Genomic DNA, 23231 nt, shown 5'->3' with positions numbered 1-23231 from the left:
ATAAAAGAAAAATAAATGCACTTAACAAAATGATTAGTAAATGATTGGGACTCAACCATTCACTAATCCACTTCCACATGTTTGCTTTTTACATGCATAATCTATGTTTAAAATTTTACAAACAGTTGATCTCCTAAAATTAGGATTTAAAATATAAGTAATTTTAAAGTAATTTAAAATACTTATAAATATATAGATTTTGGAAAATAGGATAATTAAAAATAAATTAATTCATAATATATATAAGTATAGGGGAGATTCACTGGCCACCATAACGAGGTTTTAAAAAGGTTTTAAAATAATTTTTAGTTTCAAAATAATTATCATAATTAGTTATTTAAATAATAGTAAAATAGTCAAGTAATATAATAGTACAAAAATATAACAAAAAAAAATTAATATCTTAAAATAATTTTAAAATAAATTACACATTTTTCTAAAATGAACTAGGTATTGTATGTCAAAATTCGATTTAAGATGAAAAAGATATGAATTTTAGAATTTTAATGCAATAAAGGCTATTTTTAAAATAATTTTACAATAATAATATTTAAAAAATTATTAACTGAAATTAACTTAAAATAATAAAATATATAATGAATTTAAAACATAATTACGCGGCGGCGAAATCTATTTTTTTAAAGCATTTAAATGTATTTAAAACATATTTTAATTCAAATGGCAGCAGCGGGACAAGTGGCACTCACTGGATTACTCCCGTAACTGTGGGGCAACTATTAGCAATGATTGCGCCGTCGCGTAATCATTGCTAATGATGGTCAGTGTCGTAGCAATGATCCTGCGCGACTTAACCACGTCAACGCGGGATCTCATCCATTGGATCCGCGTCGTATGAAATCAACGGCCAAGATCAAGCCGTACGGGGACTCGATCCGACATATAACTTCCATGGTCGGATGGATGCATAATAAAGCCAGATCTTGACCGTTGATTGACGGATCAACAGTCCGGATCACCAATAGCAAGATCGCACGGCAGACCGAAACCCTAAAGGATAATTTGTCTCATTCTCTCAATCCATGAAATGAAATTAACCAAAATTTTAAACACAAGTTATAAACATGAACATAAATCATGGGGAGACCTTTGTTAGGCTTCAAAATAAGTTTTTAAAAAGCTATTTAATGCGAAGTGTTGTGGATTATTCTAAGGGTTTCAAAGAGTTTTCACCATGGGATCTCAGAGTTCTCGATACGGGTGAGCTTGTAGATTGTCCTCGTATATTTTCCCTCTTGAATCCTCATTCAAATGGGCTACAGATTGGTTGGATCAGGCCTTGGACGGATCTAAGCCTCCTCTCACTGGAAGATTGCTGCCAGCGAGCTTTGCACATCGAGATTTGATTGGAAAAGGTTGAGGGAGGTAGTAGAGACGCTCTCACAAAATCTCAGAGCCTAAGGAGGTCTAGAGAGAGAGAATAAGAAAAGATCCTTAATTGAACCATGAAAACATATATTTATGTCTAGGGTTGAAACCAACAGCCTAGATCAAATCCTTGGTCAATTAGGAGGGAAATCAATATAATTTGGCTGTGGTTTGAATTCAAACCCATTGAGGATGAATTAAAGTGCATTAAATGGGTTTGAATTGGCATTAAATATGTCAAATTGACCTCATGAGACCTAGGTTGACCAAGTCCAAGCTTGACTTGGTCAACTTATCCCATTAGGTTAGAGGAGGATAGGGGTTTGAGCCAAGCATAGTCTTGAATTGGTTTGAATTTGATTTGGACTCAAAAAGGTCTAAATGGGTAAAAATGACCCATTAAGACTTGGATTGAACAAGTCAAAGATTAACTTGGTCATCCTAGTCAAATGGATCAAAGGAGTGGGGAATTGAGTCCAAAGGGTATTAGATTTTATTTAAAATTGATTTGGACCTCAAAAAACCCGTTAGAACCAATTGGGTCAGCCTGGGTTAACCTGGCCAACCAGGTTGACCCATGACTCAAGTCTGAGCTCAACAAAGTTTGTCTAACCCTCTAAGTCTAGTGGATGAGAGAATTGAACTCGAGGAGCTCTGAATTTGATTTAAAATAAAGTAAGAGGGAATCAGGGTCAATTTGGGTCAACCCTGGTTGACATGGTCAACCAAGTTGACCCAGGACATGGGTCTGGGATTAGCAGATGTGGCTTGACTCCCTGAACCCAATGGGATGGGTCGTGGGGTCTAGCCTGGTAAAATTTGACCAGGTCAACTCTTTGACCTAGGCTGGGGGAAAAACATGTCAACAAACGGACCCCCAACAGGAGTGATGAACAAACTAGTGAACCGCTCGTGTTAGCATTGACCGAATGTGACAAAGGGAGTGAAGTAAAGAACACAAGTGAAAGGGTACCAAAAAGGTGAAAGAAAGTAGGGAGCTCTTCTCCTGGCCTTACCATATAGAAAGGGCAGAGGCTATGAGGGAGCGAAGAGCAGCAGTGAACAAGTAAGGTGTCACCAAATGGTGAATAAGTAGTGGGATCTTCTCCTGGCCTTGCCCTACAACAAGGGTAGAGCTGAGGAAAGAACCAAAGTAGAGGTCATCACAAGGGTGAAAAGAAATAAAGGACTTCTCTCTTAGCCTTACCTGTAGTGAGGGTAGAACTGAAGAGAGAATAGAGAGTAATGGTCACCATGAGGGTGAAAAAGTAGGAAGGGTTTCTCTCATTTCCTTACCCTATACTGAGGGTAGAGCTGAAGAGAGAACCAAGCGTAAAGTAGTAAAAGTATATCGACTATCTGCCTGACCATATCGAAACAGCATAATAGAAGGTGAGGAGGTCCCATCTCCTCCTGCTCCTCTTAGAAGAGTGGATTGGGATGACTCAGTATTTGCCTAACGAAATCAAAACAACAAATAAATAAGTCACAAAATCTAGTGCCTGCCTGATCACAACATGACACTCAAGGAAAAAGGTGGTGAGGAATGCCTTCCAGGTGCTCTATTAGGCTCTCTCAATCAGGTAATTCAATGTCCACCCATCGCATATGCCTGCAGTAGGACAAAAGGAAAGATAGGTCACCTCTGCTTAGTGTAAGTTCCTACAGTAGGGTCCCTAATTGGTGCATATGCCAAAAGTAATCCAAAGCAGGAACACTAAACACAATCACCCAGCGCATATGCCTGCAATGATGTGAAGAGGAAAGAGTCTCCTCTGCCCAGTGTATATGCCTGCAGTAGAGTTCCTACCTGACGCATATGCCTGCAGTAGGATAAAGTAAAATCATTCAACATAATCACCCGGCGCATATGCCTGCAATGATATGAAGAGGAAAGAGTGGTGAGGAATGCCTCCTAGGGACTCTGTTGGGTTCTCTCAACAAGAAGGCTTAATGTCCACCCAGCATATATGCCTGCAGTATGACAAAAGGAAAAAGTCACCTCTGCCGGTGCATGTGCCTGCAGTAGAGTTCCAACCCGACGCATATGCCTGCAGTACGATAAAGTAAAATCACTCAACATAATCACCCAGCGCATATGCCTGCAATGATATAAAGAGGAAATAGTGGTGTGGAATGCCTCCTAGGGACTCTGTCGGGCCCTCTCAACAAGAAGGCTTGATGTCCACCAAGCGCATATGCCTGCAGTATGACAAAAGAAAAAAGTCACCTATGCCCGGTGTATGTGCCTGCAATTGACTTCCTACCCGGTGCATATGCCTGCAGTAGGATAAAGTAAAAGCACTCAACATAATCACCGGGCGCATATGCCTGTAATGATATGAAGAGAAAAGAGTGGTGAGGAATGCCTCCCAGGGACTCTGTCGGGCTCTCTCAACCAGAAAATCTAATGTCCACCCGGCGCATATACCTGCAGTAGGACAAAAGGAAAAAGTCACCTCTGCCCAGTGTATGTGCCTACATTAGAGTCCCTACCCGGCGTATATGCCTGCAGTAGGTTAAAGATGAAGTACTCAATACAATCACCCAGTGCATATGCCTACAATGATGTGAAGAATAAAGAGTAGTGAAGAATGCCTCCCAAGGACTCTGTCAGACACTGCCAACCAAAAAACCTAATTTCTACCCAGTGTATGTGCCTGTAGTAGGATACAAGGAAAAAAGGGATCTATGCCCAGTGTATGTGCCTGCGATAGGGTCTCTACTTGGCGCATATGCCAAAAGTAGTAGAAACAAAGAATGCTCAATACAATCACCCGACGCATATGCCTGCAATGATGTAAAGAGGAAAGATTGGTGAGGAATGTCTTGCAGGGGCTCTGTTAGGCTCTCTCAACTAGGTAAGTAAATCCAACTACCTGTCTGTTGGTATCGGAATGGCATGGTAGAAGGTGTAGGTCATCTCATCATCGTCCTAACATAAATCTGTGTAGGGATGTGATGAAGAAAGGAATGGTATATGGAAGAATTTCAAGGGTAGAGTTATCTAAGGAATCCTAGGCTAACATTTTGGTAACCACATGGTAGAGGACAAATCGTCATGACCATGTGTATCCAAATGCCGTTAAGACCTCTTAGGGAACCCTAACCCTAAACAAAAAGGGAGGAAGACATCAGAATGACATCTCCCAAGAAAGATGGAAGAGGTAAACCCTCAATAGAGTATGCAGAGGGGCAGTTTCATTTCAAGAGAGTAAAAAGAATGGAAGTAGCGAGGGGGCACCTCTCCTATAGAAACTAGGACTAAGCTTAGTATAAACAACCATCAATGAAGCTACAGTGGTAAACCCATACTAATTGATGGGGACCCTGTAAGAAGTAGAAGTAATATCAACACCTCCAAAGGACCTCTCTGGTAGCTAGGAGTCAGGTCTCAATGGGAAAATTCGTGGGAGAAGGAACTGAAAAGCTAATTTTCTGCTAGAAAATCAAAGCTCACAAAAAGGTAATAGTGGAACCTAAGGCATGATGCCACATATCACGCGGTAAGAAAAAAAGAACCAAAGCAGCGAGGGAACACACTCACCACTTAGGAAAATAACTCGGAATAGAATCATCAACTATTAAAAGTTCATAGTGCTAACAATTTTACTAGCTGACTATGGACTGGAGTAGTATAAGTAGGCACTGTACGTGGTGCTGAGACTACTCTCTGGACTCTGTCCACTCCTATGAGGTCTAGTGAAACTTGTGGAATAACTAGCTCGTCTCTAGACATAGTAGGAGTGCCTACGCCCGTCATCTAGGGCATCACCCCGAAAGCTGTCAACTATGCAGTCATCGCTGCCATGGCTCTGGCCATCTCTACCATCTATTCCTGGAGGTGCAAAACTAAAGCATCCATATCCACTAACTTGGAATATCCACCCACCTCGGGTTCTCCGTTCTCGTCATCCTCGGGCTCCCTCTACTCGTTTGAGTGACCTCGACGGGTCACCACACAAACTCAGTGTACTGGTACATCCTCATCTGACTCATCTTCGAGTTTGTCCTCCTCGGAGAAGGCTCGGTGGAGTGCCTCTATGTAAGGACTCATCAGGGAAGTGATCCTATGGGGGCCAGAAGCCAGAGCTATCTCAACTCGGTCTAGTAATCTTTCAGGGGAGCTACTGCCTCCACATCACAAGTCTTCAGAGTCACCCTGAACCTGAGGAGGAAGTACAACATCCGTCTGATCTACTATATCTGCTGGATGAACTGTATCTGCCAATTGTACTTCCTCAACTAGTTGAACTATATCGACAGGGGTGTCTGTTGGTCGACGTCTCCAAACCCACCTACTACAATGGGGCTTTGTACGGGTAACCGACTGTTGAGGGGCTACCAAAACTAAAATCATCTAGGGCCGGGTAGGCTTTGACTGCTTTCTCTGTTCGTGGAACTTGGGCGTCATCCAACAGCAGGAGAAACTGTCGGTGGTCTAATAATCGGAGCTGTATCAACTGACTACTGAGGTGGCTGTCCTCTCTGCCACCTATACCTATATCTCGTAGTCTACCTCTATAACTGAAAAGTCTCTTAAGAAATCTGTCGGAGTAACCTCTCTCAACTAACAGGCCCTCTACCATACGCAAGGTATATGATGCTCTAAATCCTCTAAGAGAGGGCTGGAACACTAATGTCCCTGGGGACCCTAGCCCGGGTAGAGTAGTGGTGATAGGAGGGGCCGCCATAATGCAGGCAACGTCCTCCTTATCCTCACTATGTGTCAGTGGAGAGAAGTGTTCTCTCTCGACTGCCTCTATATCATGTGCTACTAGTACACCTGGGGTAGGCGTAACTACAACTTGTCGTGGTCTCTACTGCCTGGGAGCCACTCTCCTCTGAACTAGCTGCTGGTGACCTATCACCTCTGACATCTACTTCCTATCTACCTTAGATGCACCAAACGAAGTCTCTTATTCCTATTTAACCTGACCCTTCTCCCAAGGCCAGAGGTAGAGGAGAACGGAACATCTGAACCCACTCCCTAAGTGGTAGGGGGAACAGGAACAATATAAAGTGTTGGGGTCTGCCCGGCGATCTCAACATGAGAAAGTCGAGTAAAAATAGAAACCCAACGAGAAGAGGGACAAGGAGCCTCAATATGGGCACCCCTCTTCCTAGTTGAAGTTTGTGGGGGAACTCGAACTCGAGGAACCTCCGCTGGAACAAAGGGGGTAATAAGAGCAGGTTGCCGGTGTTGAGGGGCTGGAGCAACTTGTGCAACAGGTGCGGCAAGCATTGGCTGCCTAACCATAGGATGAATGGGTAGAACATGAAGTGGTCTTGGCATTGGTCGCCTAACCACAGGACATACTAGCTGCATAGGAATAGGAACAAGACGAATAGGTGCCGGGCTGTTCGCTAAGTAACAGGACATCCGAAATGGCACATGGCTATGTTTCCTCTCATTTGGGGAGGAGAGAATGTAGTAGCCTCAACTAGGGTCAGCCCGCCAAGAGTGACGAAGGCCGAGTCAGTGAAGGAACTAAAAGTGATTCCTCCAATAAGATGACTAGATAACAGGGACTCAAGGAGTGTCACTTATATGTCTGAGCTGAAGCTGAAAGTAACAGAAAGAACAAAAGAAGCCATGGTACTATTGCCAAGAAAAAGGAAATTTGAAAAGTTAGTTAGAATCAAAATCATGAAAGGAAGGAATGGATAAAGAGGATAAGGGACAGAATAGCTTACTAGGATGGAAAGAAGTAGAGTAGGGAGAAACCCTAGTTAAAAGGAAGAAATCCTAATTAAGGAAAGACCCTAACTAAGAGTGGGATGGACCTAATCTAAGGAGTATCAATTATAAAGTACACACAAGAAAGGATAATATATGATCCAAAGAAGGAGAGAGAAATTAGTCCCATTGTGGTCGCCAGAAACATGTGGACCTCTAAAAGGGTACAGCTACGGCTATAGGATTGTGGAGGGGTATATGATCGCATCCACATCGAGAGATGGAGATGATCGCGAGCTTCCACGCTCCTCGTAAACGGGTTGATGGAAGGATAGATTGGACCATACATATGATTAACCATGGATGATAGCAGCTCTCGCCTACGCACCCTGATAGGTAATAATATGCATGGTCTGATCACAGTCACGGGTTTCCCCCACCAGATACATCAGGTCATATGGGGTTTAGTAGATGTGGAATTCAGTTTTCTATGGGCGCAATCCCCCATGATTAATTACATCTCAGCCCGAAGCTTGAGAAAACTCTCGATTAAAGATCATATATTATCCTTTCTATAAATGGGATTGGCACAAGGGCGAAGATTAAGAAGTCCTACTCAAAAGGAAAGAAAGTGCTCAAGTGGTTAGTCAACATGTAGGGTTCATACCAACATTCGGAGGGACTAAAGTTCTAAAGAAGAAACTGGAGAAATGAAAGTCAAGCACTTGACACATACGTGAGAGAAAGATGGAGTGGCGTCATCCATGTGACGCATATAAGTAGGATTTATATTCCCTAAAGAATAGGAAACTTACATAGTATTTAGGCATACTACGAGACCAAGTGTAGTAGCCTCGAATCCTAAATCTAAGTTGAGTTTAGTGTTCTACAAACAAAACTAAGACCTGTATCCTAACTAATGCAGTGCAAAACCTGGACTTATCCTGGCCTGGATTAGGGAGCCAGCTAACCACCTAATTGCTTTAAAGCCATGCTATCACGTTACTTTATGAAAGATGGTTGGGTGGTATAATTTTTGGAAGTTAAGACCGACATCTAAAGGGTTTTCTAATTGGCCATATACTTACGTTGGGTAAATGCTCCTAGAGCTAGTGCAATTAAAATTTTTTATTTAGTTAGTTTCTAATGCAATACATGCTAGTTGAAATTCTGAATCATGTATGCTTTAGACTTTAAAAATAGACTTTTATAAAGATAATTTTTAGAAGGAGACTAGAATTCCCTAGGTCTGGTACTTCAGCCTCATAGGCCAGATTATCTAGACTCTACCTGTAGGCGGGGAAGTGTCTTATAGAAGGAGAAAGAAAGATGCAAAAATATGCATGCGACCGGTAGTTACCTAGTTCATTAGGTTTCTACGTTATTTAAACCTTAAAATTTAAATATTAGTTATGAGTAGAAAAAGATTTTATTCCTTAAAGAGCCTAACAAAATCTAGGTTAAAACAAAATCGACATGCAAATTACCAATAAACTAATAAAAGCATGCAACCCTAGAGGCACAAAATCACAAGTAAAATACATCAGTATAATCAAACTAATTAATAAATATTTATAGGCCAACTGCCCTTAATTATAACCCAGGGTCTATAGAAAAGTAATGTGGTCGGGCACATCTGCCACAACCCGAATTTTTAAGCCTACGACTGACGCAAATGACTTTGAGTGGGATATTGGGTCTTTAAGTCTTCAGTCTTCTTGGACTTCTTCTCCTTGGACTCTTTGGATCTCTCCTACTTGGACTTATAGGATCTCTCCTCAATGGACTCCTTAGAGTCGCCGTAACTTGAATATTCAAACGAAGAGACAATCTCTTTTTAGAGGGGTATTACCTTTTCTCTTTGGATATCTAAAAGCATTCCAAACTTCATCTTCCAAATAGAAGAAGATTCTCCCCTTTGAGGATGTCTTCTTTTTTTGGAATTCAAGTTAGATAAGAATATCGCAACTCAAATATCACTTTCACAACTCTTACAAATTATTATAAATGATTACATTAATTGAAAGCAATAAAAAAAAAACTAGACTCTCCTGTAAGGTTATCCTAATAAAAATCCCAAGCGGTTTATATATAGAGAAAATAACTCATCATAGCCACACTTGGCCATGCTCTAAATTAATGAGGGCTAAACAATTTCTGGAGCACCTGTAGCAATTATTATTATTTATTTTATCCCTCATTTATTTAGGGGGGGGGCTGAGTAAATTCTGGAGCACCTGCACAAGACATCATTAGAAATTATGACATTTGCTCCCCTTTTTATTTAATGCTGCATGAGCATGGACACCTGCAAGTAAAGCAATATATATCATCCCTAACCAAGGGGTAGAACTAATGCATATCACATCAATCCACAGTGCAGTAAAAGTAAGTAAACACATCAGCAATTTTTCACAACATGCAAAAAAATCTTAGAAAAACCCGTCACATAACAGAAAATTAAACACCAACCTAGCCTAAATCTAGAAGTGGTCCCTAGCAAACAATTCTATGTGTGTGTAAGGCTTGTGCGATTAGAATAGATCCTAAGCTAGGTAGTTAGTTCAAGTTGCCTAAGGTTAGAGTTTGTTGTAGGTTAGGAAAGGAAATTTTAATTAAAGTTTAAATGCTAGTGAATTAGGGTCCATTTAGACTTGGAGATAGAACGTCCGTTAATTCAGGAGGAGAATCGGAATTTCAAATTTCTGGATTGGCGGCAACGGGATTTTCAGGCTATGGAGGCGAATGATCTCTGGCACATCGCCGATGATTATCCCAAGTTGGATCGCAGCACTGTATCTGAAGGAATGAGATCGTCAAAGGTTAGTATTTCGATCATACAGGGAAAAGATGCAGAATCTACAGTCCCGCAGCAACTGTGCTCTGCAAAATCCCCTTTGGTTCATGGAAATGGAGAAAAGGAGATGCTTTTGGAAGATATTCGAAATGGTAATATCCCAGTGATGAAGCGGCAAGGAGCTCTGGTTATAAAGGAACCGTCATTAACACCTCCTAAACAAAAAATACATGTAGAGGGTAAAGGTAAATCTGTGGCTGAATTGGTTGAGTTGGACACTCCGAAATGTATCCAATCATCTGTTACTCCATCTAAAAATGTTGGTTCGACTTCAGGAATGAAGATTTTTGTAAATCGATTTGTGAATTCGAATGCAATCCCTGGACTCTATCGCAGTGTGATAAATAAAGATTCACATATATCGATTAACAACAATTTTCATTTGGTGATAGATAATTTAAACGGATTGGATGGAGATAAGATGTCTGTTGAATATCCTAAACTGAATGTTTCCGATTCTTTAAATCCCTGGAGGAAAAAACCTCATATCAAATTGGATTTAAAAGAAGATGAAGTTACACTTTCTGATGATGGAAAAGCAGTAAAACTCAAGGAGGAATTGGAGGTTGCCAATGCCAAAAGATTATCTAAATCTTTGGTTATTAAGGTGTTTGGGAAGGAGGTTCCATCCCATATAGTAGCATGGGAGCTAAGAAAACAATGGAAAGATTTCGGCCAATTCCATTTTACCACTTTATGTAAAGGATGGTTTCTTTGTTCATTTTCATCTGAAGAAATGATGGAAGGTGTTCATTCTGGAGGTCCTTGGTTTATAAATGAACATATCATAAGGATGGAGAAATGGTCTCCCAAATTCAACTCTTCCTCTACTAATAGGCTTTCTTCTCCTATTTGGGTTAGAATGCCTCATCTTCCATTACAATGTTGGGATGAGAAGAGTATAGCATGTATTGCATCACGAATTGGCAAACCAATCATGCTAGATGGTAATATGTTCCATTGGGGAAGAAGAGAGTTTGCTAGAGTATGTGTGAGAATACAACTTGATCAACCACTTCCCCTAGGCGTTTGGGTTGATAGCATATGTGGAAGATTCTTTCAACAAGTGGAGTACGAGAAGATTTCAAATTTTTGTTTTGATTGCGGGAAGGTAGGCCATAAGGAGAAGGATTGTTTGCATATGACAATAGTCCTTAAAAATGTGGAAGATAATCAAGGATCCAATATAGCTATGGAAAATGAACATAAATAATCAAAAGAAACGACTTATGGTCCATGGATATTGGTTGGTAATAAGAAGAAAAAGATCCCCATTAGAAGCAATAAATGGTTCAACCCAAATTACATCAGCTTTCCAAAAAAATTAATTGTTCCTGATAAGAACTCTCAGTATCAAGGGGAAGCAAATTTAGCAAAGCAGCCTAAACAAATTTCTCCAAGGAAACCAACGGTGGTTGAGGAACATATAGAAGATGGAGAGATAAAAAATTCTGAAATGCCGCAGGATTTAAACTCCATGGGGAAGGGTTGCTTGCGAACTCAGGCTTGTCCTAAGGGACTACCTGCGAACTCAAGTATTCCCTATCAAAAGACAGATGGAGTAAATATGGAGAAAAGTTCTGATTTTCATATGCAGGATTTCAACTCTAAAGGGATGGGTTGCTTGCGAACTCAGATAATTACTAATGGAATATCTGCGAACTCAAGTATTCCCTATCAAAACATTGAAGACAAGAATCTGGGAAATGCAATGAAGCAATTGGAAATGCAAGATATGTTAGTGATGGAAGAAAAGAAACATGCTTTATTTGAAGACAACTTACAGCAGAAGAAGAAATCCGGTTTGGCTACAGATAAAGTGGAAAAAGAAAAAGAGCATGATGTTCTTAAAAGCAGCAATAATAAATTCTCTTTACTTCAAAATGAGAATGTGGAAGACATGGAAAAATCACTTAAAGAGAATTCTTTAAATGGCAAAGAAGGAAAAGAAGTGGAGCAAGATGATACAACTGTTAAAAACAAAAATGATAGGAAGGAGTTGGGAGACAAGTCTTCATATGGAGAAACAAAATTCAAATTGCAAAAAGAATTGAAATCTTTGGGAAATTACTCCATGAATTCCAAAACAAGGAAAGGTGAAGCAAAAAATATTTGTGGTGGACCGCAGTCCACCTCAAAGAAAAAATGAGCTCCCTCATTTTTTGGAATTGTCGGGGGGCTAGGAAGATGGTAGCCTCCAGATATTTGAAAGAGATAGTAAAAGTTAATGATGCTATGATTGTGGGTCTTATGGAAACTAAAGTTTCTTCTATGGACCCTAATTAGTTAAAAAAAATTATTGGTGATATGTAGGATTCATTTCTTCAACCGGCTTCAGGACTTTCAGGCGGCTTAATGGTATGCTGGAGAAAAGATTTGGCTTCTTTTGAAATTGTAGAAGCAAATGATCAGGTAGTTGTGGGGAGACTCAAATTCAAAAATCAACAAACTTGGATGCTAGCCACGGTTTATGGAAGCAGGGAATACATAAAAAGAAGACAGCTATGGAGTGATTTGGAAAGGCTTTATGATGACAAATACCCTTGGATTATAGGGGGAGACTTTAATTGTATAACTTCCCAAAATGATAAAAGAGGTGGTAGGAAGTTTGTACATTCTCTAGGATCTCAAGATATGATTTCATTCATGTCTAGAGGAGATCTTCATGAAGTTGGATACATGGGGCCTAAATACACTTGGTGTAACAATAAAAATGGAGGAGGAAGAATTTTGGAAAGATTGGACCGATGTCTTATAAATAGTATGGCTTTATTTCATCTCCAAACGACAGTCTTGAAGCACCTTGCCAGGATAGCATCGGATCATTGTCCTATATCCATCAAGATTTTGGCTAACAAAGTTTCAAAAAAGAAGGAATTCACGTTTGAAGATTTATGGCTAACATATAAAGCTTCGCACTCAGTGGTGTTAGCTTCATGGAGAAAACAAGCTAGAGGATCTGTTAATGAAATTCTTAATTCCAAATTTAAAAGAACTTTGAGATCTTTATTTTTTTGGAGCAGGGAAAAACATAAAAATCTGGTAGAAGTCAAAGAAAAGCTGAAAATTGAAATATTGGAGCTGCAAGAGGAAGAAATTACTTCGAGAGGTCTCTCTGATCTGAAACTGCAGCGGTATAGATCAACTACAAAAAATCTGCAGTGTTATTCAGCAAATCAATGAAGAGAAGAGAATGTAAAGGCTTAATCAAAGTGCTTAACATGAACATGGTTAAAGAAATGGAGTATTTGGGAGTTAAGATTGCTCTTAGGAGATTGGTAAAATCTGATTTCTACAAAATCATTTGGAAAACAGCAGCTAAAATTAATATTTGGGGATCTAAACACTTATCTTTAGCAGGTAAAATTTCCTTGATCAAAGCTTCTATTCTTTCTCTTCCTACTTATCTTTCTAGTCATTCTTTGATCCCTTTGGGAATTCTTTATGAAGTAGAAAGAATGTGTAGAGACTTTCTTTGGAATAAAAAAGATGGTAACAAGGGTATGCATTATGTTTCTTGGAATGCATTATGTAAACCAAAGAAAATAGGAGGTTTTGGTATTCTTTCTTTGGTAGAAAGGCTGGGACCTTTGAGATCCAGACATGCTTTGAACTTTATCAACAATCCTGATTCTCTTCTTAATAAAACGTTAAGTGCCAAATATGGAAAAGTGCTAAGGAAAGAAGAAAACAGATTCAGTCTATCTTCAACGTGGAAAATTATTTTAAATGGTACAGAATTTTTGTTACCTGTTATGAGATGGACAATATCAAATGGAGATTGCATTGACACTTTTAAAGACTGCTGGATTCTAGATAAGACCTTGGATAAGAGGCCGACTTTTGTTACTGTTATTGCTCCTAATTTCAGCAAAATTTCAAACTTCATTATAGACGGGAAATGGGATATGATGAAATTAAAAGTTTGCTTTGGAGAAAGTTTAATAGAATTGATCAATTCTATTCCCATCCAACCAGAACAAACTGAAGATAAAATGGAATGTATTAAAAAGCTATCAGGTAAATCGATTGCTACATCAGTTTATGAAAAATAATTTGAAAACTTTGATATAGATGCAGATTATAAATGGAGAAAGGCTCTAAAACTGAAACCAAAAATAGATTTCTTTTGGTGGAGATTAAGCAAGAATGGTATTCTAACATTTGCTTATCTCTTATATAGAAGACTTGCGGATCATGGAGGATGTCCTAAAGGTTGCCTTGAAATGGAGGATACAGAACATATATCTTCTAAATTTGTTTTTATCAAAAAGGTGTTCAATTTGCTGGCTAGATGGCAGTTTTATATACCAGATTTCAATTCCTTAGAGAGCTGCTATCAGATTTTGAATAATTTGGCTTCTTGTAATCCGTTCTTGGGTAATCTTATATGCTCTGTAATTTTCTATTGCTGGAATAGCAGAAAAAAAATTGTTCATGGAGGTAAAGATGAAAGCTGTGCTACTATTGCTTCTAGATCAATTATTTAATCGGTGTCTTCATTTGATTCCTTCTTAATTCGGGAAAACTGGGATGCTAATCAGCTGTTCAAGCTGTCCAAATCTTCTTGGCATCCTCCTCCCCCGGGTTGGATCAAGATAAATGTAGATGCCTCAGTTCTTAAAAACAATAGTACAGGTATTGGAGGAATTTTCAAAGATTACAAAGGCCGAGGAATAGCTGCTTTTGGGATTCAATATAAACATTGGGATAGTGCACAAATGGAGTTATTAGCTATCCTTGTTATCAGGAATTATATTCAGGATTGGATGCTTGAAGTTGAAGGTTTAATCATTGAGGGAGACAACTCTAATGTTATTAAGGTTTTTCAAAATGCCTTAAAAAATCCTTTGATTGATGAAGAATTTCTAAAGCCTAAGGATTTAGATTTTCTTATGAATTTTAAACATTTTATTTTTTCTTTGGCTAAAAGAAATTGTAATAAGTTAGCTCATCTTTGTGCTAACTATGCCCATTGTTCATCCTTCTTTTGGGATGATTTCTCTACGAATAATGTTCCTCCTTCGATTTTAGATTTATTAAAGGAGGAATCTTCTTGTAAGTAATTGGTAATGAATTTATTGCAACTCTTGCAATTTCTTCAAAAAAAAAGAATTAGGGTCCATTTTAGACAATTTAGTTTGTTTATCCATTTTTAATGCTTAGGCTATTGATAATTATCTAATAGTTAGGATTTGAGTTTGATGGATTTGGAGTTTCTTATGCAAAGTTATGAATTTTCCAAGTTTTGGGCAATTATGAGAATTATTAAAACTGCCTAATTATGGGTGATTTTATGGTTTTGATCCAAATCTGCTCCAAACTAATTGGAATCACCCCCAAAGGTCAGGAATGACCTATGAAGGTGTTCCCAAATGTTTGGGGAAAATTTGAAAGTTTTAATAATTTTTAATTATCTAATAGGGGCAAAATGGTCATTTTGATTAAAGTTGAAATTAAGGGTCAGATTGAGGTCAACCTAAGGTGTCTTATTTATCAGAGGTTAAGCATTGAATTATGAATAATTCAAGCTATTATGGATAATTTTTTGAGTTAAAATGGATTTATTAAAACTTTTAGAAGGTATAGGGCCCAATTTAACGGGTAAATTAGGGTTTGTTAATTAAGGGGTTAAAAGAGTTCTAAAAATTCCTAAAAAATTCTAGGATATTCAAGATATCACTAAGTTTAAATATTGAAATTTTCATATCAATCAGTAATCTATCTTAGTCCCTAGAATTTTTCTAAGTTTGCTAGACGGGTCCTTATTTATTGTATTTAGGATGTCGCAACGTTGAGTGGGTTTAAATGGAGTTTTGAACTAACCCTCAAGGTAAAAATTCATGGAAAACACAAAAGTAGTAAATAAACAATTTTCTTAGATCTAGGAGAGACTAAACTAAGTGCCCGTGCATCCTACACTTGCAAAATACAATAAAAGAAAAGTAAATGCACTTAACAAAATAATTAGTGAATGATTAGGAGTCAACCATTCACTAATCCACTCCCTCATGATTGCTATTCACATGCACATTCTATGTTTAAAATTTCACAAATAGTGGATCTCCCAAAATTAGGATTTAAAATATAAGTAATTTTAAAGTAATTTAAAATAATTATAAATATATAGATTTTAGAAAATAGTGTAAATAAAAATAAATTAATTCATTATATATATATATATATATATAATAATAATAATAATAATAATAATAATAATAATAATAATAATAATAATAATAATAATAATAATAATAATAATAATAATAATAATAATAATAATAATAATAATAATAATAATAATAATAATAATAATAATAATAATAATAATAATAATAATAATAATAATAATAATAATAATAATAATAATAATAATAATAATAATAATAATAATAATAATAATAATAATAATAATAATAATAATAATAATAATAATAATAATAATAATAATAATAATAATAATAATAATAATAATAATAATAATAATAATAATAATAATAATAATAATAATAATAATAATAATAATAATAATAATAATAATAATAATAATAATAATAATAATAATAATAATAATAATAATAATAATAATAATAATAATAATAATAATAATAATGGATATAATAATAATAATAATAATAATAATAATAATAATAATAATAATAATAATAATAATAATAATAAAATATTCATTTTACTATTTTTTAAATAATATAAGATATATTAAATATTTTTAAGTTAAAATAATTTTAAATTGTAGAGAATTCAAATAAGAACAATTTGATATATTATACGTAATTTTTAAATACAAAAGAATTTTCTATTATTTTTTTTAAGTTTCAATTTTTTTTAAAAGCATTGAAATGTATTTAAAACGTATTTTAATTAAAATAACGGTGGCCGGACACATGGCACTCACTGGTTTGCTCCCATAACCGCGGGGCAATCATTAGCAATGATTGCGCCGCGCGCCGCGCAATCATTGCTAATGATTGTCGGCAACAGAGTAATGATCCCGCGCGACTTAACCATTTCAGCGCGGGATCTAAGCCATTAGATCGGCTCCATATGAAATCAACGACAAAGATGGAGCCGCACGGGGACTTGATTAGACATAAGACTTCTGCGATCGGATGGACGCGCTGTAAAGCCAGATCCTGACTGTTGATCGACGGATCAATGGTCCGGATCACCGATAGCATGATCGCACGGCAGACCAAAACCCTAAAGGATAATTCAACTCGTTCTCTCAATCCACAAAATTAAATTCAAAAAAATTTTAAACACAAGTTATAAAAGTGAACAAAAATCATGGGAGGCCTTCGTTTGGTTTTAAAACAGCTTTTTAAAAAGCTATTTAACGCAAAGTGTTGTGGACTATTCTAAGGGTTTCAAAGAGTTTTCACCGTGGGATCTCCAAGATCTTAATACGATTGAGCTTGTAGATTATCCTCGTATATTTTCCCTCTTGAATCCTCGATCAAATGGGCTACAAATTGGTTGGATCGGTCCTTGGACAGATCTAAGCTTCCTCTTGCCAGAAGATCGCCGCCGGCAAGCTTTGGACATTGGTATTTGATTGGAAAAGGTAGAGGGAGGTAGTAGGGATGCTCTCACGAAATCTTAGAGCCTAAGGAGGTCTATAGAGAGAAAGAGCAAGAAAAGATCCTTAATTAAACCCTCAAAACACATATTTATATGTCTAGAGTTGAAACCAACGGCCCAGGTCAAATTCTTGGTCAATTGGGAGGGAAATCAGTGTAATTTGGCCATGGTTAGAATTCAAACCCATTGAGGAGGAATTGAAGTGCATTAAATGGGTTTGAATTTGCCTTAAATAGTTCAAATTGACCTCATGAGACCTAGGTTGACTAAGTCAAGGCTTGACTTGGTCAACTTAGCCCATTAGGTCAGAGGATGATAGGGGTTTGAGCTAAGGATGGTCTTGAATTGGTTTGAATTTGATTTGGACTCAAGAGGGTCTAAATGGGTCAAAATGACCCATTAAGACTTGGATTGACCAAGTCAAAGATTGACTTGGTCATCCTAATCAAATGGATCAAAGGAGTGGAAGAATTGAGTCCAAGGGGAATTATATTTGATTTAAAATTGATTTGGACCTCAATAGACCCATTAGAGTCAATTGGGTCAACCTGGTTTGACCTGGTGAACCAGGTTAACCCAGGACTCAGGTCTGAGCTCAACAAAGTTGGTCTGACCCTCTGAGTCCAGTGGATGGGAGAATTGAGCTCGAGGAGCTCTAAATTTGATTTAAAATCAAGTAGCAGGGAATCAGGGTTAATTTGGGTCAACGCTTGTTGACCTGGTCAACCAGGTTGACACAGGACCTGGGTCTAGGCTCAACAGACTTGGCTTGACTCCCTGAACCCACTGGGATGGGTCCTGTGGTCTAGCCTGGTCAAATTTGACCAGGTTAACTCTCTGACCTAGGTCTGGGAGAAAAACTGGTCAACAAACATATTTGTGAAATCAGCGATAATAAGTTTTATAGAACAAATATAAAATAAATGCAGTTCAAATGGAAGATCTTGTCAATAACTTCTAAAAATTTAGGAAATAAACTAAATTGTATTTTTGTTAATGAAAAAGTGCATTTAAGATGTTTCAAATAAAATATAAAAACTTTTAAGCCTTTTGTTGCAAAAATGTCATAAGGAATGTGATTGGCAAGCATACTCAAATTTTTGTGGTCAATTACTATAAAATAAGTTGATATATTGCAGGAGACAATACACCTTTCTATGTACGAGCAGCCTCAGGTCCTGCAAGATGCTTATGCAAATCGAACACTTCCCCGCGCATGGGGTGTCGAATGTCCTGTATGTCATTATCCAGAAGTTGTATTCTTTCTGGTCAGCTCCTCTTTTTTTATACACTTAATTTTCTTTTTAATTTTATTCTAGCTCATGTATTCTTTTTATTCATAGTGTTTAAGAATTATAAAATAAAGGCTACAAATAAAAAAGACCATTAAACCTAATATTATATGAATTATATTTTATATTTTTTCTTTTTTATAGATTATATGGTATTAGCAGAATTGCATGCTTTAGTATTGTATTTTTGTGTACATTGCAGACTAAAACCAGGGAAGCAATGGCTCTAACCTTTGCCTGCTGCAGACAAAGCTGTGGTCGAAACTTTAAGGAAAGAGCTCGAATTACTATTTGAAGTTTGCTTGCTGCTTAATATTAGTATTTATGTATGACATCCAGGAAGTTTTTAATTTGGTAGAGCTTCATCTTAATTGCTTCCCTAAATATAATTTCCATAGAAAATTAAAGAAAGCAACGGATTCCTCAAAGGAAGCCTTTTTGATGTGCAGAACCTAACTTAATCTTCATTTTAATTTTGCACTTCAAGAGTTTATATAATTTATCATTCTGATGCGCTATTCTTTCAAGAACTTCATCATATGGCCTTTTTAAGTCAAGTTAAGAAAATTAGTAGATGTGCCAAATTCAACAATTATGTTGATGCGAATTTTAATGATTGGAATTATCTGTGCTTGCTTAGTTATTTCATCTGATGTCTTCCCAACCAAACTGGTATAATATGTTATTTGGTTTAAGAAACGAATTTTACTTTTAAAGATTTTTCTTTTGCCACATCCCTTACCATATATATTTTTATTAACACCATGAATTAGGGTATTTGTTCAAATCTACAACACTAATACTGAAATTTGATCCATTAGTGCAAACAAAAAATAGTAAAAAAAAAAAACTCAAAATCTTACATTGTCCGTCGGTTCTGCGAATCTTGCTGAAATCGAGCCGATTAGGCGCGTTTAAGTCGCATCCCGTGATTTGTGCGCAGAACCGGCCTCGATTGCTTCTCTTCTAAGTCTTTAAAAGCCGACCAAGTGAAGCCGTCGCTTCCCCGTTCTCTACCTCTCTCTCATTCGCTACCCACACGAGGGCTCCCTCCATCTCGATTTCCTTGCTTCCTTCGGTCCAGAGAGAGAGAGAAGGGGAGAGACGACCTACCTAAAGGACAACTTCACTCCATCGACAACGTTCCCTCCCTGTTCGATTCGGAAGTTCCGACATTTTGATTGGAAGCAAGAACGGGAGTGAAGGTAATTTTCTCTCTTGCATGCGCTACTTCGGCCAAATCCAGTAAAGCCACCGACCTATAGAAAGTGGGGAGAGAGAGGAGGTTTTAAGTAATTTTAATTAATATTAATTTTAATTATAGTTATATATAATAATTATAGTTAATTTTAATTAAATTAAATTAATTAATTTTAATTAAAGTTAATCTTAATTAATTATTTTTTTAACTAATTACAATGAATTATACTTAATTAATTTGTTTAAGATTAATTAATATTAATTAGTTATAATTAATGAGAATAAAATATAATTAATTATTTTAATTAATTCCTCTTGCCTCAATCCACGAGCCAACACCACCGAAGCTCGCAAAGGCATGAATTCTCTGAATCTTAGATCCTCGCCTTTGAAGTTCGCAGCGTACCAAAAAATCGTCTAAACACTTCTCTATTTCACGTGGTGGGATGGGACCTCGATGTGATGCCTACGACGAGGCGGGTATTCACCTTAAAGCCCCATTTCGGTGTTCGTGGTGCACCAAAAAATCGTCTATACACGCCTTTATTGTGCGTGGTGGGATGGGACCCCAGTGCAGCACCTATGATAAGGCAGGGTCACTTATAAGTACCCTCGAGCGGGAAGAAAGCAAATTGTCTTTTTAAACAAGTACCCTCGAAGAGCCCATACACATCTTTATTGGGCGTACTAGGAATGAAGATCATGGCCCCAGTGTCTAAGGTCACCTACCATATGCACATTTATTGCGCGTGGTGGGTAGGCCAAGTTTCTCGTAGTTTCCCCTAAATGGGGGAGACACCTGGAGATTGATAAAATTTCGGGTGAACACGACGCTGTACTTGGATTTGTTTTAACTGAAAAGGACAATGGGAGACCTGTAAGCTTGGATTTGGATTGATATGAACCTCAAATGAACTTAACTCAAATTTGAATACAACTAGAATGAGCAATAATAAAACTTAATTTGAACATTAAACAAGGTGAACTAGAATTGAACTCAAACTTGTGGTCATAAAACATGAGCTTGCTACTTGAACTCAAACAATGACTTGATTTGGACAACAAGGCTTGGACTCAAGCTTGGACAAGGATTTGAACTAAAAGCACTTGAACTTAAACTTAAACTTGATATGACATGGACAATTTGGACTCAAATTCAATTGAACGGGACCATGCTTAGACATTGAACTTGAACCACACAATATCAAATGGGTTTTGATAATGAACTTGCTTAATTTGAATTGAATGATCCATAAGAATTAAAGTCAAACTATGGCTCAAGGAATTCAAATGAATTATAAGAGATTTGAACTTGAATGAACAAACTATATAGAACCAATCTCATGACAACATGAAGTTGGAATCAAGCATGAAGGAATTTGATATTATGCTCAAAATGAAATAATGAGCAAAGGAAGTGTATGCAAAATTTGTGTTAAATGAAAAGCTTACGAATACCTTCACTCGAAAGTGACAGTAAAAGTTCATACAATCATGTTACTTGGGATAATTGCAACGAGTACGAGCATATGTTTACATTGAACTGTACAAGAGCCAATGATAATTGCCCATCTCATTAGTAGTAATATCATGGTAATTTCACTTGTCTACCGCTACAAGAAGAAAATAATACTAACATTAGAGAAACTAGAAAGTTGCGGGCATTGGCGGCTCCTTAACAATCATGTCTTTGCAATACATAGAATTATAATCTTCATTGTGCCAAATTAGGACTCATTGCTAAAGGATTAGTTGAGAAGCTTTCAAAATTTCCATTGACGTCAAAGCTATATTACATTGTGCTTAACCTAAAAAGGAAATGAGAAGAGTATAATCGATGTATTCACAGAGCTACTCAAAGAACTAAGAATCCTCAGCTTGTTCTGCTTATGCGCCGAGGATTTTAAAATGATATCCTAGGTGATGATACAACTCGCATACGATTAGTACCATCTGGTTATGGCCGATAATGATTTGACCCCAAGAAGAGACGTATCAATTTCTTACAAATAGAAGAATTCAATGTCAATTGAATCCAGGAAGGTTTGATATGCAATGGAAATAATGATGTGATATGTTCAGATGTATTCAAATGAAGCTCAACACATAATATATTGTACTAACTAGTATTAATGATCAACATTTAGAAAATGTGTGATGGTTTAAACTCACAATTACAAATGAAAGATATTCTTGCTATTCCAACCTTCCTAAGAATTGCAATAATTACTTTGGGAATGGAAGCTTCATATAGCTCTTCTAGACAGTATGAACAAACCCCATGAAGAGAAAACCCATATCAAATTATTATTTTCAAAGAAGCAAATATCTGTACAACCAGATAAATATTGAAAGGTTATGATAAATCCAAATTCTTATGAGCCGTCGTAGGAAGTATTTCATGTATGCACAGTTCCATCTACGAGCAAAAGCAAAAGACATCTAATTGTTGTCAGCATCCATGGACAAAAGCGGGATATTAGTTAGTGCACTATAATCTACCTGTGTAATCTTACAGGTAGTGCACAACAATTTACCTGTATAAAGTAGCTAATAATTCTAATAAGAAGCTAATACAAAATGCCACCGGATCTGCAACGTCCTTGCAAGCGGACAGAAGGCATTTATAAAAATTTCAAAATACCTCTTCTTGACACCATAGTTTATATACACATAGGTACACAATGGGTAAATGCAATCATAATACCCGCATGAGCCATGACGAGCTTGTTATGGGTACATAAGTGACATCTAGGGATGCTTCACGAGTTAATAAGTGAATTCAAGTTCGAACATAATCCTTCTTTATGAATCAATAGGAGTTGATAGGCTTCGAAGCATCAAACAAATATACAATTGTGACAACCAATATATTTATTTTAATACAATTATATTAGTCCTTCAAGGCCTATAACAATATGAATTCACTAATAAAGGCACAAAGCATATGAAACTTGATCCCCTATCGGCATGTTGATAGGGTCGACAGAGTTCAATGAATAAATAGAAATGACCCAAAATACCCCAATGATGGTGTGTTGAATACTTATCTAATTTGGAGGGATTAATTTCAAATATTTCAAATACCACATAAAAGAAAATCCAAATCCAGAATATTTAAAATCAAAATTCAACTCATCAAATACTTAATGTAAAATCCATAAACATTCCGTAACAGTTTGTCGAGGTGGAAAAATTAAAATTTATTTCAGCT

At 36.9% G+C, this 23231-nt stretch overlaps 1 protein-coding gene across 1 annotated transcript in view; it reads left to right on the top strand.

The window, feature by feature from the left end:
• The window catches only part of LOC110112763 (DNA-directed RNA polymerases II, IV and V subunit 9A), a 39471-nt gene extending 20144 nt beyond the window's left edge, over positions 1 to 19327 (top strand). Inside the window, exons 3-4 of the mRNA XM_020845083.2 lie at positions 18665 to 18793; positions 19020 to 19327. Coding sequence (XP_020700742.1) covers positions 18665 to 18793; positions 19020 to 19112 — 222 coding nt within the window. The 3' untranslated portion in view covers positions 19113 to 19327. The remainder of the gene's footprint in view (positions 1 to 18664; positions 18794 to 19019) is intronic.
• The last annotated feature ends 3904 nt before the right edge of the window (positions 19328 to 23231 follow it).

Source organism: Dendrobium catenatum, unplaced genomic scaffold (assembly GCF_001605985.2).
Source record: "Dendrobium catenatum unplaced genomic scaffold, ASM160598v2 fragScaff_scaffold_754, whole genome shotgun sequence".
Lineage (NCBI taxonomy): Eukaryota > Viridiplantae > Streptophyta > Magnoliopsida > Asparagales > Orchidaceae > Dendrobium > Dendrobium catenatum.
The sequence above is the reverse complement of the archived record's forward strand: the minus strand, read 5'-3'. Positions and strand labels throughout refer to the sequence as shown.